The 18,079-nt window shown below is 36.4% G+C and overlaps 1 protein-coding gene across 8 annotated transcripts in view; it reads left to right on the plus strand.

Moving 5' to 3' along the window:
- BBX (BBX high mobility group box domain containing) overlaps positions 1-18,079 on the plus strand; it is a 256,885-nt gene that overhangs the window by 160,617 nt on the left and 78,189 nt on the right. For all 8 annotated transcript variants that reach the window (XM_074362859.1, XM_010970745.3, XM_010970744.3 and 5 more), the window contains 3 exons: positions 3,714-3,956; positions 14,127-14,322; positions 17,949-18,016. In XM_074362859.1, coding sequence (XP_074218960.1) covers positions 3,714-3,956; positions 14,127-14,322; positions 17,949-18,016 — 507 coding nt within the window. The remainder of the gene's footprint in view (positions 1-3,713; positions 3,957-14,126; positions 14,323-17,948; positions 18,017-18,079) is intronic.

Raw genomic sequence — 18,079 nt, forward strand, 5'->3', positions numbered from 1 at the left:
GGTCTTGCCCCACCTGTTCTCTTTCCTTAAAACCTAGAATGTTGGCTGGACCAAAGTAGGTTTTGAATAGATACACATTCAGTGGAAGAACACATGAGGGCATATTTTGTGTTACTACAAATTTTATGAACATGTCTTTGACATAGTTCAGGCCTTTGACATCCATACAGTCTTTTATTCTTGGCTTCGGTCAGCTCCCTCTTCCACTTGTCTCAGCAGGAATTGTAAACGTTTTTCCTGTTTCTCAGATATCCTCTATGCATACGAGTTATGGTCTCTTCACCATTGACCTTTTTTCCTCCTTCACAGAGAAAATAGGGGCCACAAGAAATGACTCCTTCAGCTTTCTCTACTCACCTTACTTGTCCCTCACTCCTTATCTGTCTTTCCCTTTTCCTTCCCTTTTTCAGAGAAATAAGTTATTTTTCCTATTCGAGGAAATTGCCAAGTTTATGCTTAATTTGATCTTTCTGACACATTTGCACTTGCTGATCACTTGGTCCTTGAAGCTGTCTCCTGTTTCCGTGTCTCCTATTTCTATGACTCGTATTTCTATTCCTGCCTTCCCAACTATACCTTTCTAGTTTCTTTCAGTTGATGCCCCTCCATTATTCTGCCCTCAAATGTTGATATTCTCTGGGCCTCTTATTTTAATTTCTGTCTCCACCCTCGACCTTTCTTCTAAACTCTGGACTTGTATTTCTGACTATTTACTTGACGTATCCACTTAGATATCAAATCAGTATCTCAGTTTGAATGTGTTCAAAATGAAACTTTCACTTTTCTCCTCCAAACACAATCCTCTACTTCTTTCCTTTCTTGGTAAATAGCAACTCAAACTTTCAAGGGTCAGACCTGAAACCTTGTCTGTTTTCTTTTGCTCAAGTCTCGCATCTGTCAGCAAATTCTCAGCTATACCTTAAAAATAAGTTCTCCATTTGGCCCCTTCTTAGCAACGCCACTACTGCTACCTTGTTCAAGCCACCACCAGTGCTAGTGCGGGTGATTGTTTTCTGCCTCTCCCTGCCTCTGCTCTTGCCCTTCTCAGTGTGTTTTCAACAGAGCAGCCAGAGAGATCCTTCCAAAATGGAAGGCTGGTTATAGGGGATTTGTATGCTCACTGCTCTGTCTGCATCACCTGGAACAGTGCCTGGTGCATGTCAGGTGCCAGTAAACAGTTACTGAGTGAAAGGATGGAGTCATTGAATCTTCTTCTCTTTTTAGTCCACATTCAGAGCTCTCATCCATGCCCCTGGTCTTTCTTCTTTCTATTGGTACATCAGTTTGTCATTCCAGCTGAGACTTCTCTGCTGAGAGCCACTTCACATTCAGCCTACTCAGCTCTGATGTTTCTGCTCCCCACCAGATCTAATTTCTCTCATTTGAGAAAAAGTATTCTCTGTTGTATATGAAGGAATCTTGCCACCAAAGCTGGAAACACTCTTCCTTTTTCAACCTTTAAATCCACTTAGACCCCAGTCACTCTTAGTTCTACTTCATTAGTGAGTATCGTCTCTGTTCTCAGTTCTCCATTCTCATTACTACTGCCTTGATTCAGCTCTGTCCCCATTCTTGCTGGACAGCTGGAATGAACTTTTAACTGGTTTCTCTAGTTTTCGCTGCTTCTGATTTTGTTACTTAATTCATGCTCTACATTGCTGATAGGAGTTACCTTAAAATACAAATCTAACAGTATCCTTCTCCTGCTTAAAACTACTCATGACTTTGCATTGCATCCAGCTGTGGTTTCTATATCCTGGTCTGATGCTGGTGTTGATTTGTTGCATCTTGTCTAGGGAGACTTCCCTGTGCTCCTACCCAACCACTTCTGCTTCATTATCACACTGGTTCCTTGTTAAAATCATCCTGCTTTTTAATTTATTTGCTTATATATCTTTTTCCTCTCCCAAAACATTGAGCTCCTTGGGCCAGGATCTTGTCTTATTTATCTATTTTTCCAGCTCTTGGCATGAGTTTTATAATTTAGTAACTGAATCAAAAGTTATTCTTTTCTGAAGGGAAAATATAATTACATCCTCAACCTACATAATACATTGTTTACGCCTGATTTTTCAATAGCTTCTTAGTCAGTTTCAGGATGCTAAATAAATATTCCTTGAAAATGCAAATCATTGTTAATGATTATACACATAATGAGGAAGATAAATCTGTAGCCTTCACCCTTAATAATAATCCCTAATGTATTTCCAAATCAGGTAGCTATGACTTCAAAATTGTTCTGTACTATTTGTGTTTGAAGATGATAATTGATGGTTAATTAAATGCATTGGCAATACTTAATATAAATTTAAAAGACTTTTAAAAAATACCTAACTGGATTAAACTTGTGATTTGTCCTAGAATATGCGTCTGTAACAGTTGCCCAATAAACATGATATAAGAGAACCTGGTTCCCTTATAGTAGTGGTTCTTAAAGTGTGATCCTTAGACCAGCAGCATAACCTGGCAGCTTGCTAGATATACAAATTCTTAAGACCCCCTCCAGACCTACAGAATCAGAAACTAGAATGGGACATAACCATCTGTGTTTTAACGAGACCTCCAGGGATTCCGATGCCCACTCACATTTAAGAAGTACTACCCTACTGTATAATGCAGACTAATAACTACCTTGATCCCTTCTTAATTTTAACTATGAAACAGCAACCGAAGAAGTGGTTTTAGTAAGCATTCTGGACTTCAGTTCTTGGTTGCACCATTTCTAAGAAATATCATAGAATCATATTTTAGCCTTAGAAGTTACTTAACAATCCCACTATATTCTGAGATTCTGTGATCAGAGGTGTACTTTAAGAATTGTAATCTGCAGCCATGTGCAGAAAGTACTGTAAGAGATTAAAGGCAGTAAGACGAGGCCACAGGCCAGAGTGGTAGTAGGGCAGTGGCAATGAGAATTACACAGATGGACAGGATCAGAGCTTTTCCGTAGTCCTTGAAGACCTTGAATTGAATGAAATGCTTAGGAAATGGGAGGATTCAAAACCGATTTTGAAAGTGTAAGCCCTGTCACCATAGCATTTCAGTGGACAAGAAAGCATGATACTTACAGGCTTGAAATGTTATTATGTAGTTCTTCCTTCAAATAATGTTAAATGTCTATTTTGATTTTTATGGTAGGTGGTTCCACTTGTGATGTGCACAAAAACTCTTAAGTAGTCTGTATTAGATTTTTATTATATGCTTTCATGTTAAACATTTTTATGTTATTGGCTATGGAAAAGCACTTTCCAAAAAGGAGAAAGACAGAACTAATTCATGTATTTTATGTGTCAATCTTGAGACCCATATACCAGAGAATGGGCTTAACTGTTTATTCAGCTGTCAATTAAGTACTACTTTTATACCAGACATTGAGCTAGGCACTGTGTATAAAGTAAATAAGAGAGCTTTTGTCCTCAAAGAGCTCACTGTTTAGTGAGAGAAAAAAAGTAAGCAGTTCTAACAGTAGTGTAGTATATGCTGTAATAGGGACATGCACAGGTTGCTATAGAAAGTAAGCAAAGGAATACATCACAGGTTGGTTACCAACTACAAACAGTGGTTGATGACTTTTAAAAAACCATCTTTTTTTGGATTTTTAAGTTGTTTCTATGAAGCTAAGGAAAAATACAATTTGAAAACCAAGACTAATTTTTGAAGCAAAGTTATCCAGCATGTGTTAAAACATCTAGCTTTTGTTATGTTGGTCATAGGTTCACCTTCTTGGGGCCGATGGCCTAGAGCAAGATGTTGGTGAGACTGAAGACGATGAATCACCAGAACAGCGAGCCCGGAGACCAATGAATGCATTTCTCTTATTTTGCAAACGTCATCGCTCCCTTGTACGTCAGGAACACCCCAGGCTTGATAACCGAGGTGCTACCAAGATACTAGCTGACTGGTGGGCTGTTCTCGATCCAAAGGAGAAGCAGAAATACACAGACATGGCCAAGGAGGTAGGTTACAGTATTGAGGGTTTATGGTAGCTGTGAACAACCAAATCCATAACCCCCAGTCAGCGAATATGGAGTCCATGCTGAAAGTGAATCATGAATCAGGGGTTAAGTAAAAACATAAAGAACAGCTTTGTTCCTATTGCTGAGTTCCAGGTCCACTTTGCAAATACTGGTGAGGTGCCAAAAGCAATCTATTACCAAGTTTTCTTCTCATTGTATATATTCCACTGATTGATATAGGGGATTGACTTTTATGAATGGTGATTTATTTATTATGAATGGTTTTTGTTTTTAGCTTTTCTAGGAACCCAGCTTCTGCTGTCAGAGAATGCTCATGATAAAGATGACAGTCTTGATCTAGTTCTGCTAAATAGCTTTGTAACCACATCTAAGTCAATCTCTGTGTCTCAGCTTTTTTTCTTTTTTTAATATATGTTATTAGAATGAGGAAGTTGGACCAAAACTTGTATCCCTTTCAGTGCTAATATTTTTTGATTTTATAATAAATGCAATTATCAAGAGAGATGCTTAGACTTGTTTCTAAAGATAGTGCAGCATGAATATTTAAAACCAGTAAGTGAGTGGAACAGGATGTATATGATAATGTGATGTGTGCTTGCACATAAACACTTGTGTAGGCAGTAGTTGGTGAGAAGTATTTTTATGCAGGAAGGCTATTCAGAAAGGTGGGCATTAATTCCAAAATATGACTGAATTTCTTAAATATTGTATACTGATCTCTTTCTAAAATATTCTTAAATTAGTATCAGTGTGTTGTACACTTAAAGTGTATTGTGCAGTGTATTTAGCAAGTCAGGAGAAAGCAAAGCAATATCGTTGTGTTTAAACTTGAACGGAATGATTCTGACATTATTTCTCCAGCATCCCAACCTGCAAGTAGTCTTGGTTCATGAAAGCCCAGCCACCCAAACGTTTAGTTAAGTTCTGTGGAAAGATGAACCAACAGGGGACAAATACAGAGTTTCAAGTGAGACACTTGATTAGACATCTCAGTATGTAGAAAAATAATTCTTTCAATTGCTGTGGTTTTACTGAGTTGTTTAACAAGCTAACATGGAGCATAAAAATTTCTTATGCAATGTTCTGGGAAATTTGAATCCAGAGTAAATGCTTAGCATTGTTGCTATGTAATTAATAATCACATAAGGCTTCAGAAGTTAACTATATTGTTAAAGACTGGATTTTAACTCTAGAGCACCTAGAAAATTTAAAATCTGTTCCGTTACCTACGTAATTTTAAGTGTTGCAGGGGATTTTCACTAGCATAACAGTAATTAACAGTAAAATTTTCCCATTAAATAGTTTCAGATCCTTTCATAGTCATGTTTATACGATAAAACAAACAATTATCTGAAACCTCATAGAGAACTGCATAAGCTTCCTATAATTAAACTCTTGAGTTTGTTTTTGGATTACTGTTTTTGGATAACATGCAGCCTGTCCCAAGTATACTGTTTGCCTTTTCTTAAATACTGCTAATTTACAAACCCAATAGGTGGCCACTTTTAAAGCATTATTTTCATTCAGGAATTCCCTTAGTAATTACCTAATTAGCTTTACAATATTTGCCATTGTGGTGAGTAATGAAATCTAAATCTGTTAAGGTCTCCCCATCCCACTCCTCCACTCCACCCTTTCAAACTACTGCAAGACCATAACTGGATCTCCCACCTCACAGCTTGCCCTGTTCAGAGTTGCTCTTATGAAATACTGTCTCATGTCTAGTGCCAAGTGTGGAAGTTTAGCTACTTTCAAAATCATTATACAGTTGGTTTCTGGTCATAAGTGATACTTGTTTCAACTTAATTTACTAAATGGTTTCAAAATTACATTAAAGTGCAGGTAATTGTGCTGGTGCTTTTTGTGTTAATATTGCAGCCTTAATTGAAGTGTCAGTTTAATCAACAAAAACTTATTGAGTGGCTTCAATGTACCAGGACTTGAGATTGTTAGTCAAAAATATGGTCTCAGTTCCTCAAAGTCCCCTCCCCCCAGGCCGTCATTTTTAAAACTGTTTTTGTATGTGTAACTTTTTCATTAAAACCCCCAAATTTAAAATATATTCTTTATTAGGAACAAAACATAGTCTTTCAGCATAGTTTGTATGTGACTGTAAATGCTTACATGGTATTTACCAGTATTTATCCTGTCATTCCCAATTGAGTGAGAAATACTTGTTTTTCCTTCCTCCTCTTGTTTTTAAAATTAACACATTTTAAATGTCAGTAATAATTAATATAACTTTGAAGAGATTTTTTTTACCTGTTAAAACTTTCTCTGACTCTTCCCTTGCTTCTGATTATCTTGTATTAGTGCATCTGGCAAGAGGAAGCACCCGTTCTGGGATTTGTTTTCAGTTTCCTGAATTATTGCCCAGTACTAATTTGCATTGTTGAAAAGAATGGTTGAATGGGGGTTTCATGTTTTCTGATGAATCTCATTAGAGCAATAATTGTTTATAAGTCATTTTAAAAATACAGTCCGAAGGCTATAACCTGGATTCTCTTCTTAAATTCAGTGCACGTGATGGTGCAGCTTTACAGATGTTCCCAGGCTCTGACTTCTGTGGACTTGGGAGACTCAGAAACAGTATTATTTTTCCTTTTAACATCTTTATATATGTACTCTCACAGATGTGTGAATACAGGTTTGCATTTTGACTAGGATATTGCTGGAAAGTTCCAGGAGTCATTTAAACTAATAATCATAATTAATTAATTGGTAGTCAATATAGAGGATCACAGTTGTCCTTCAGGTGGAGCAGAGTCAGTGCAGAGAAGCAGGGAGCATCTGGAAAGGCAAGGCAATTTTGAATGACCTTATTCATAGCGCCCCCTTCCTTCGTTTTTGTAGGATCAGAGGCGTGAGGCAGAATGCATGCATTTATTGATTAATTGGTTCATTCCAGGTTTGATGTTTTGCATAAGCACAAACATGTAAAGTCGGGTATGAGTGTCCCCATTCCTCAGAGCAGGGATCTCAGGCTCTTAGGGGTTAGTGTCTTGACCAGCCATGCATTTGTGGAGCCTGGGATACTCTTGCTTGTTTGACTCTAGCACCCTGTTAATGTATGCTGCTCACTTTAGATGGCTAAGAAACAAGATATTTGAGTAAGTCAGTCAAAAATGGTGACAATAAAATGTCACAGATCTTATGGGAAGAATCTGCTTGTACTGGGGTGGGTAGATGGAGGTATTTCAGAAAAGGCTTTATGAAGTTGGTAGAATTTGGCATGGGCTTTGGTTCAGAAGAAAGGCAAGGATACAAGCAGATATGGGAAATAAGAACTATTTCAGGAAGAAGAAACTTTTACCCCAAGCTTGGGATACGTGTAGGACAGTATCAGGAAAAGATGAGGCAAAAGTTGTGAGAGACTGGCCTGAAAGTTTAGAATTTCAGTTGTATATCAGTAAAACAGCTGTGGAATCAAATGCAATAAAATACAACTTGAAGGCTTTTTTATAATAGCCTTTCGTAACTATTGGTATCTGTTGTCATCAGTACTATAGGAAAAATTATCACCACAAATCTCTATGAGGTTTTAGTGATTAGCTCTTCCTCCATATTTCTTCAAGAAAAATTAAACGTATTCATTCCCTTGTTTTGGTTTCATCAGAAATGGATTCTTCTCTGAAGAAGATTTACTGTTATTTTCTCACGTATTACTACACTGGACAGTTTTTGTTAACTGTCAAGTCATACTTAATAGGGTTTGTATTTTGACAAGCATGCTGTGGCATCTTACATACTACTAAGCTAGAATGGTACCTCATTTATCCCACCTTCTTGAGAAACAGGTGTTAACACATATGTGGTTTCCAGGCAGATGAAACTTTTTATTTTATAAATTTATCCTGGAAAGTTAATTTAAAATTTTGATTACATACTTTCTTACTTCAGAATGCCTTTTGAATTTTTCAAAAATTTCTATCTTTTATTTACAAACAAGAATTATTTTGTGGTCTGTAATTTGGTGAGACCTTTGTGAATAATTGAGTTATAGTCACATCTTTATCTGTATATTAAATGATTATTAACTTTTTTGTTCTTTTGAATTTCCTCTTTGTATTACCATGAGTCTTTATTTTGGGCCCAGCCTCAATTGCCATTTCTTTCCACTTTTAGCTATGTTTAGCTACCACTAATGAAACTACTTACTCTATGTGGAGTTTTCTGAATATAACTTAGTTAGGAGCCCCACCGCTCTGGGGGGATGCGAGTAGTAAAACCAAAGATTTAGGCTCCATCTTTCCCAGTAATCCTTGTTCTGAGACTTTTCCCATTCCTGTGTTCCAGATATCAGGACTTTCTTACTATAAAAAAAATTCAAGTGTTTATTTTTGAGTATTCTGCCCAGGGTTCTTTTATAAACATTTGACTTATTTAATCTTAAAAAAATCCCCTGAGATAGATATCATTTTCCAAAAGCTAAAGATGAGGACACTGCAGCCCAGAAAAGTGAAATGATTTATCCAAGGAAGCAAGCTAGTAACAGTAGTAGAGTTTGGGTCTCATACGTAGCCTTCCTTCTCAGACCTTCTGAGGTTCCACATCTGTAAAACTGCAGTAAAGATGCCTGCCCTCACAGGGTCGAGGTAAGATACAAGTAAGGTTATTGTATGCAGAAGCATGCTGTGAAGTTTAAAATGCTATACAAGTGTTAGTTTTATCATTATTGCTGATAAACAAACTTATGTTTGTATTTGATACTTCTCTACTTAGCAATTATTTGCTATTTTTATTAGGACCTGTTAACACACTGAAGGGCTACTAAAATGCAAAGTTAGTCTTTGAAACGCAAGAATTCACAAAACTGAATATATCGTTTGCCCAACCTGGCAGATACTGTCCAATGTGATTAATAGCCCCTAACAAATAGATGTTCCATAAGTGAGCTAACTACTTGATTTCAGAAGTAGCAATCTATTTGCTAGTTAGTAAACGCTATAGCATTTAAATATTCAAATCAAATAAAATTATAAGGACTTTATAAAGATCCCATAGTGAGTGATATATTTTGAATTTAAACTGAGTCTCTTAAAATTCATTTCTGGTGTTAGTTCCAGATGTTAATATTTAGATTGACTGAGGGACCTAATACTCCAGTATCCTGTAAGATGTTGCTATAGTAAACCTTAATTAGTTTAGAATTTGTGATAATTCAAAGGGATGTAGGTGAAAGTTAATTAATTTTTTGCAGTGTTTGAAAAATTGGAAATTCATGCTATAAACTATTTTATAAAGAAAAAGTTTAAAGTGTTTAAGGAAATTACTAAACCTAAATGAACATATTTTTTAAAGAAAACTTAAACATTTTACAGTTCAAATTAGTTAACACATGAGTGTGTCTATTAATACATTTCTAGAAATAAAAATAATGTTTACAGATCCTTATCAAAATTTTAAAAGTAACAAAATTACATTTTAAAAGAAATTCTGAAAGTTTGACTTTTTTTTAGATTAATGCTAACTGATTAAGCTGACCTTCCTCCTAATCACCCAAATTAGGAATTAAAATTGTCCTTTTAAAGAAACTTGTATGTGAATATGAACCACTGTTGCCACAGTAATCTTTACAGCCAACTTATGCAACCATATCTGTAGCCAACTCAATTTTTCCTTTATGACTTTTCCATAAGAGAACCAAAGAATTCCTTGGTCACTTATTCATGTCACTTTTTGAATGGCATAGGTTTTATTGGAGTGGCTTTATCATGGAAGTCTTACACATTAATGTATAATTTAAAATGTATTTGTTCTGTCAAAACCATAAACTTAATTCAGTGTTCTGCCATATAAACAGTCTTATTTTCTTCCTATTAAAATACCTAGTAAGAATATTTCAGATCTAAATGATAAGTTTTAAATTTTCGTCAGGGAAAGTTCCTAGAACCAAGGAAGTACAGATTAGTGCCACTTCTCAAATATCTTCCTCTCCTCTTTCACCCGGTATAATACGATTTCTGCCTGCCAGTGTGAAGAAGGTACAGCTGTCTCAGAATTTATTATGCTAGGGGTTCACTTAGCCCCTTCAGAGTTACAGAATGAGAAAGTGTGGTATATCTCTTTTTTAAAATTCAGGTAATTCCTGTGTAATTGCTCCTTCATGATTCTGATAGGTTTTTTTAAATCATGGTGTTATTTCACATACTGGCACCAGAATCACTTGTCTTGATTTGTATAGATATTCCCAGGGCCCCTTATTATTGGACCTCACCAGGGTTACCATTCCCTTTCACTCTGTTGAGAAGCTCTAGACTGTGATAATAGCTAGAAATACTACCAGACTTTCTGATACCCCTGCTCATTGAAAAAAAAAGAAAAAAAGCAAAAACAATTGGAGAACAATTAATAAGTATATCTCATTAAAGTGTTGTTTAAGACCTGATTTTCGTTCTTACAAGTGATGTGCAAAACTAGTGTTGAGACCCAGTTTTCGAAAGTTTTGTCTTTTGGTATAAAATAGTGCCATTGTCATATATGAAGTAGGCAAAAACACTATGATAAAGGGTATGTATTTAATATCATTACTGAATAACAGTGATGTATTATTATTGCTAATGAAATGTGGTAGTGGCTGGGGTTGGGGAGAAGGGAGCCAGTGTTTACTGAGCACCTTATATAAGTCAGGAACTGTGCCTATAAAGTAAATTCACTTAGGTTATCCAATCAGCTGGAAATTTGCATTTAAAAAAGGAACTTAGGAGGGGAATTTTTATTGTAATGGGAGATTTTTGAAAATCAGTATTTTAGCAAGAAGTCAGTTACACATGAGATAAGACCAGTAACCTGTGATTGATGTTCCTAGAGGATAACTGAGTCCTCCTTCCACCCCCAGCATGAAAGCCCTGCCCTGGGGATCCGGATGGGTGGGCCTGTCTCTTTGTCCCTTTCAATCCTGTGATGATGGATTTTTGCCCACTTGGTTGACCAGCATGCTAATAGTTTCACTCAGCTATTTGCTTCAGACTATATACAGTCTTTTCTCATTTCTCCCTTGCTCAGCTTTCTCTGTAATCCCTTTCCTAATAACCTCATCACAATGAATGATTAAGCCTTTCTGTTGTCTCTTACAGCTGATTCAGAGCAAGTGATTGATGGTGTGCCCAGTCCAAGGACAGGCATCCTCACATCCTGAGGCTCTTCCTGCCTCCGCCCTCCCTTGTTGTTTATACGCTGCTTGTGTTGACTTGTATGTCTTATGAATTTATGGCATCTCTATGTAGGCTTTAAACTCTTTAAGGACAAGGGCTGTGTGTTACTCTTTTCTCTGTCCCCTATATTCTTAACTCTTTTGCTCAGTACATACTTGATTGAGCTAATGAATGTTGTTTTGGTATTGAACTTTTACGCTGAGTTTAAGAACCTGCAAGATTAATACTATGATACAGTTACAGAGTATTGACCCTCAAGGTGAATTCTCAGTTACCATTTTCCATAAAACCCTATATACTCCAGGCTTTTCTCTTACCCTTTGTTCTTCAACTCATAGGTAGCTTCCCCTTTTACAGACCCTTTACAAACCATTTTTTATGCCTAAGCCAGGGGAAGGTTTATGGACCATGTATAAAAAGAAGTAATGTGTTTGAGTGGAATTGTAGATTGTAAACAATTTGAGGGCAGAGACTCTAACTCATGCTCTTTCCATCCCCAGTGGCTAGCCAGTGTCTGTCATCTCGTCAGTCCTCAGACAGGATTGAGATGGAGGTGGGTGGGTGGGTGGAATATATGCAAGAGGAAGAGATGTTTGTGGTCAGGGATTGTCAGTGCTTTATATTGTCTGCAGCACAGATCCACATCATAAGTTAGTTTAAGCTGGCCTTTATTAATGCCATCAGTACTTTTAAAAATTCATGAGGATGACGGTATAATCATTTTCATTACACATACTGATTTTCATCAAAGCAAATTGCTAAATGATTCTTAACAAAGGATGTACTATCTTACTGGAAAAGAACTTATGCAGATCAGTGACATTGGAGGACAGGAAGGGGACACCTAAGAAACGGAAGGTATCGGAGTGCAAGTGACATCCATCTAGCATCCTTCACAGCTGAGGCTTTCTTCTTAAAAACCACCAAAATACAAAAAAAAAAAAAAAATTTGATTTCTCATGACAAATACATTAGTTTGATAGTCTTTTGTCACTTTATAGAGTGGTGACCTTTGTCCAAATGACTGTTCACCTGACAGACCCAGCTCGTGTGCCTTTTGCTGGGACAAAATGATGATGCGTGTGCCTGCTACTTTCATCTTCATCTCACCCTGTCATTTGTCACTTTCCACCTCCAGACAGCAGGCAAGGCTATTTGTCTGCTTCAGCTCAGTATGTAAATCCCCGCTATGCATATGAATGCACTGGGATAAAGTATCTCTTTTATTACACTGATATCTCCAAATTTATTCTGCTGTGTGATGTTAAATTCAAGTTTGGGTCTGGCCTTGTATCCTATTGTAATTATTTCTGTAAGAAAAGTAAAACTGTATTTTACTGTTTTTCTATGCTTACCTTCCTTCTACATGTAACTGTGTATAAATATGCAGATGTTAAGATTTTGTTAAAAAATGGGTTATTCATAAAATTTGGATTAAGATAACTTTAGAGTAATCCTAAACCATTGACTATGAACATTGCATTGTATTATATAAGTACATTTTTCATTTATATGATTTAAAGGGGAGTGGTGAAAAATGTTTGTTAGTTGGATTACATATACTTTTCTTACACTAAGGATAAAGGAACCTTTTTTTAAAAAAATGGGTTAGATAAAAAAGCTATTAGTTAATTTTACACACAGAGTAAACATTTTAAAAGGCAATTTTGTGGGATAGAAAGAATTGTATTAATTTAATAAAGTATCCAGCAGTAATAACATGTAATCATTGAAGAATGCATGGAGAACACATTTTATCAACTTTTGACAATATATAATGAATAACAATAAATATATTTTATTTAATTTTATTGTCAGTAGAGGGGAAAGAAATGGCAAAGTTGGGAGAAAGGTAGATACGATAGTGAAGACTGAAACCTCCAAGTTAAGAACGTAAAGTTTGTGATGGATTAATAGCAACATCATAGCTCTCAGCACATTCACTTTTGAGACTTCATGTGCTCATTACAAAACCCTGGGATGTTGTCAGTGCCTTAGTTACGTTTTGTAGATGGAGGAACTGAGGCTGAGAAAGCTAGTATGTCCTCAGCTGGCTAATAGCTGAGGTAGGTTTTGAACCCAGGTCATACAAACTCTGCATCCAGTGCTCTTTCTTGTACATGACCTTGCCTCTTCAAGTAACTAAGAAGTTACACGTTGTGTCAGTTTCTGGTTACAGCACAATACTTCAGTCATATAGGAACATACATATATTTGTTTTCATATTCCTGACATACTGTAAACTGATTATACTTAAATAAAAATATTAAAAAAAAAAAAAGAAGAAGTTACGCATCAGTTTGCCCTGCTTTGTTCTCCTTCTCCTATTCTTGATCTTGGTTTGCTTATCCCACAACTGATTGCTTTGCTCTGTTAGGTTTGCCTGCATTTGCCTATACATTAAAGCACAGTTTTAATTTTTAACATACTTACCAAATTAAGCAGTGAGCAGAATCTAGTTACTGGCCTGGGTATTGACTTGCATTTTATAATGTGTGCCTGATAACCTTCTTTGAAATAGGTGCTGCTCTTTGCACTACTGTTTACAATAACCCTGGGCATTGGTGGTTTGCTCTCAGTTTATGGAAACTAAGGCTGAGGCCCACAGAGATTGTGTTCTCTGTCCTTGATCACTGTAGCCCTAAGTGGAAATGCTAGAGTTTGAACTCTGGTTTTTCTGTCTTAAGCCCTTTGGTCTTTCCATTACAAATAACTCTCCACCAAGTTCAACTAACTTTTTGGATCCTGGAAAAAAAATACAGAAGATGGTTAAAAGATACAAAATTTACTACCTCTGTATCCTTATCCCACAAGTGAACTTTCTAATAGATTCATAGTCTGTCTCTAAAGTCCTGAGATTGTCATTCTTCTAAAAGGAAAAACAGAGAAGTTACTGAAAGTGTTTTTTCACTCATTATTTAGGTAAGGGGAAGGCTACTAGAACTTTCTCAATCTATGTGTTAATTAAAATCTGTTATCTGTTCTTTATTTACAGTATAAAGATGCATTTATGAAAGCAAATCCTGGCTACAAATGGTGTCCTACCACAAACAAGCCTGTCAAGTCCCCAACACCCACTGTCAATCCACGAAAGAAACTATGGGCCTTCCCATCTGACTCTTCAAGAGACTTGCCAAGCCCCAAGAAAGCAAAGACTGAAGAAATGCCTCAGCTTAACTTTGGAATAGCTGGTGAGTTTAGACACTATTTTTACCTGTTCTTAAAAACAGGGCAATTCATTTAGGCACTATTTTTAACATAATACAGAGAGAGAGAGAAGCAAAATTTATGACCAGTGGGAAGCAATGGCAAATATGTAGCATAGCTTAAAGCTTTGGAGCATGGTGTGTATAGACTGTGTGTATAAAACTAAAGAAAGGAGGTAGAGACCAAGTGGTAGAGTTGTCCTAAACAGATGTGGATTCCTGACATTGATATTACTGAGAAGCAGACAGCAAGGTGGAGGTTGTCAGGAGCGCAGGGAATGGAATTTTATTTATAATGTAACCATATAACTTACACATGCATGCACACTATTAAGCTATCCCAGTAAGCACCTCAGTTATCATGGATACCTGAAAAGCCACAATTAACATGGATCATCTGAGTTTCTGAAACAGCAAGGGCAAGAATATGAACAATTCTATCACAAATCTGGGATGGGTCTGACAGCTGTTTCTTAGTGGGGATTCCCATCCTGCCCTCTATCCCGCCCCCATTCCTGTTATAGGCCAGGCAGATTTAACATTCCAGATGGTCCCATGTGTTATGAGACCTTAATATTCTTTGCGTGGTAAAGAATGCTAGAGCATTTATCACCATGAAATGAAGTATTTATATCCACCCTACAAATGACTCTGTCTTCCTTCTATTGTAATACTGTAATCAAGAGAGGAATTTTCCAGAATGAAATAGGGAGATTAGACAGATGGAAGCATTGAAGTTGGTGTTGAGCTGTAGGGTTCCTGTTTTATTATTACAAGCAAATTTTCTTCAAGAAAGCTCTGAAGAGTTTGCAAAATGGAAAGCTTGGGAATGGAGGTTGAGCAGTATTGTGATGACATTTTATTTTTTAATAGCCAATAGGCCTAATGAACTTTAATAGTTCAGTGATTCATGGCATAACAAAGTATGTGATGGTGTCACATGTAAATCTAAGAAATGTAGTCTGATGCAACAGTAGCATTCTAGGGGAATAAAGTCGTCAGGTGATTGTTACGTAGATGTCTGTAGTATAATTCTAGGTGAGCTTTTGCATATCCCAGAAGAATCAGAACAGAGGTCTGTCCTTGTTTTAGATGTCATTTTGTACAATTTTAGCTTCAGCGCACTTGCTAGTAGTCTTGGTGAGCTCCCTGGACTCCCCAGATTGTATCAATAAGAGTGTTTTATCAAACATTTTGTTATCAGCACCAAGTAAGAGCATAGACTGGCTTTTAAGTGAATTCCTTCTATTATCATTTGTCTTCTATTGCTTTCTCTCCCATTTCTAAATCTAGATCAGTCTATATAGGTTTTTTGTATACAGTGGCTCTTCACAAACCAAAAATAGTTGTAGATTTAGTACAGAAGACTAAGAAAGATTTCTGTCTGTAGCCCATTTCTGAGAGTTTATTAATCTACCTGTTACACTTACAAATTGAAAGTAGGACCTAGACTTCAACCAAGGTATTTACAGGTGACCTTTTAAAAACAGCATTCTTTAAGCAAAATACAGGAAAGAAGGAAAACAGCTTTCTCTGACATGTATCTCATTATGTAGGGGCCTGTGATGGATGTTGGGAATCCATAATCAGAGCCCTTGTTAGCTAGTATATAGGGGATAACACTGATCTGATATTTCTAGTTATGCTACTTTTTAACACAATGAAAACAAATGAGTTTGCCTTTAATTAAAACATAGTGCTTAGCTGTTTAAATCCAGGGGATACTGTAGGGCTTTTAGAGGCCGGTTTAAGCTTTTCCCCAATGTGGAATCTCATTTTGTTTTGTTTTCCCACTAGTCTTCATCACATGACATTTTGCATTTTTGAATAACCCCAAAGCAGTCAAGTGTATGACTTCCAAGAAGAGAAAGCTCTGTAGAATTTAATTTAGTACAAGTCCTCTCAGTGAAGAGAAAGCATGCAACTTACATAAATATATTTTGACGTATCTGGATAACACTATATAGGTGTAAATTAATATAAAGGCTGATGATGATTTCTTGTCTGTGTTTTAGTGCCTATGCAGCAGCAAACTTCTTGCAGCCATATTGGCATATAGCTTGAATAAATTATCACGGAAGTGTGTTCTATTTTACTTTATAATTTGAACTAACACATTGTTATCTTTATTCGAAAGTAACCATCCAATCCTCCTGATCTCTGGAATGACAGCTGCCAAAGTATTTAGCTGCCCAAAAAACCAAAGTTACCCTCCACTAAATTCATTTCCCCTTCCTGATTTTTATTTGCCAGTAGTATCTATTTTAGCAGCCACACTAGTTAGTAAACTTAACATTTAATTAAGGGTGGAATCTTAAAACAACAAAGAACCCTGTTTCAGCAAATCAGCCCGTGTTCCCATGTGTCTTCCTGTGTGGCTATGTTCCAGCTGGAGCTGTTTGGCTACGTTCCAGCTGGAGTTGTTTGGCGACCACCTGATCGTTTGGTGACATATTTTCACCTCCGCTAAGCTCTTCCTTTCTTCCTCCCTCTCTCCCCTCCCTCAGATTTTGTTTTTCAATTTTCTTTATTTTGACTGTATGTAAGATGTGGTCAGAGTTGCTTCGTGAGTTCTCAAGACAGATTGTATACAAAGTGTACTTAAGGGCATTTCTTTAAACAAAAAAATCAAAAAAAGAAAGAGAAAAGAAACACTTGAATGTCTTCAGGCAGCAGAATGTCTGATCCTCATTTTTAATTGTAGAGAGATTACAGAAATTAAAAGTGTGTTTATTGAGGACCAATATGCCCTAGGAGAAGCACTGAAATTAGGTATTTTCATATGATATATCATTTAAGTTCCGAAATTTAATTCATTTAAAACAACCTTAGAGGATATAGGTTTCTTAATTGTGTACACTTTCTTTGTTTAGATATAATCCTAGGTCATAGATCTGCCAGTTTGTTGTTTTCATTTTGTCTTTCTAGTTCTGTTAATTGTTGAAGGAATGAAAACAAAGGCCTTCAGTAAAGGATTCATTTTGAATCTTTTTAAAGGTACTTTGAGGAAGTACCTGACTGTATACCCCTAATATTTAAAATGTCAAAAATACATCATTGTTCAATTTAAATTTGTTTTGGAAAGTTTTAAAGAGAGATGATTTGATTGAACAAAGCCCACTAGATTTTTGGAGGCCCATTTATAAAATGTCTCTCTGTTCTCTAGTTCCTCTGATGGCCTGGTTTTTTTGATCAGCCCTGATTTCACGTGATAGAAATAACAATTTGAGAATAACAATCTCAAATTTCTTAGAAGAAAAGTATAAATGCTCTTTTGTTCAAAAAAAAAAAAATCCATCCCAACTTCACAGGCAGTAAGGAAAGAAGCACCACATTAGGAGATAATTCATGTTGTAAACAGCTGTGGTATTGAAGAAAGCATTTTGTTGGAATGGTGGACAACAGTGGTATTTAAAAGGCTCATCAGAGTGTGAGTACCAGGCACATATACCCCAGGTTATTGCTCCATAAAGAGTTTCAAAAGTTTTCTATAACAAGCTACATGTGGTTCTGTTGGATTTCTGATTACTAGTCTTTGTGAGTATTCTTTTTTGACTCTGGATTATATCATGGCTGTAAACTGATCATTTACTTGTTTTTGTCTTATGTAGATCCTACTCAAATGGGAGGCCTGAGCATGCTGCTTTTAGCTGGAGAACATGCTCTTAGTACACCAGAGGTAAGCAGTCCCTCATCCCTCTCCACTCTGCTCATGCTGGGGGTTGAGAACACAGACATTTGT

Source organism: Camelus bactrianus, chromosome 1 (genome assembly GCF_048773025.1).
Source record: "Camelus bactrianus isolate YW-2024 breed Bactrian camel chromosome 1, ASM4877302v1, whole genome shotgun sequence".
NCBI classification, from domain to species: Eukaryota; Metazoa; Chordata; class Mammalia; order Artiodactyla; family Camelidae; genus Camelus; species Camelus bactrianus.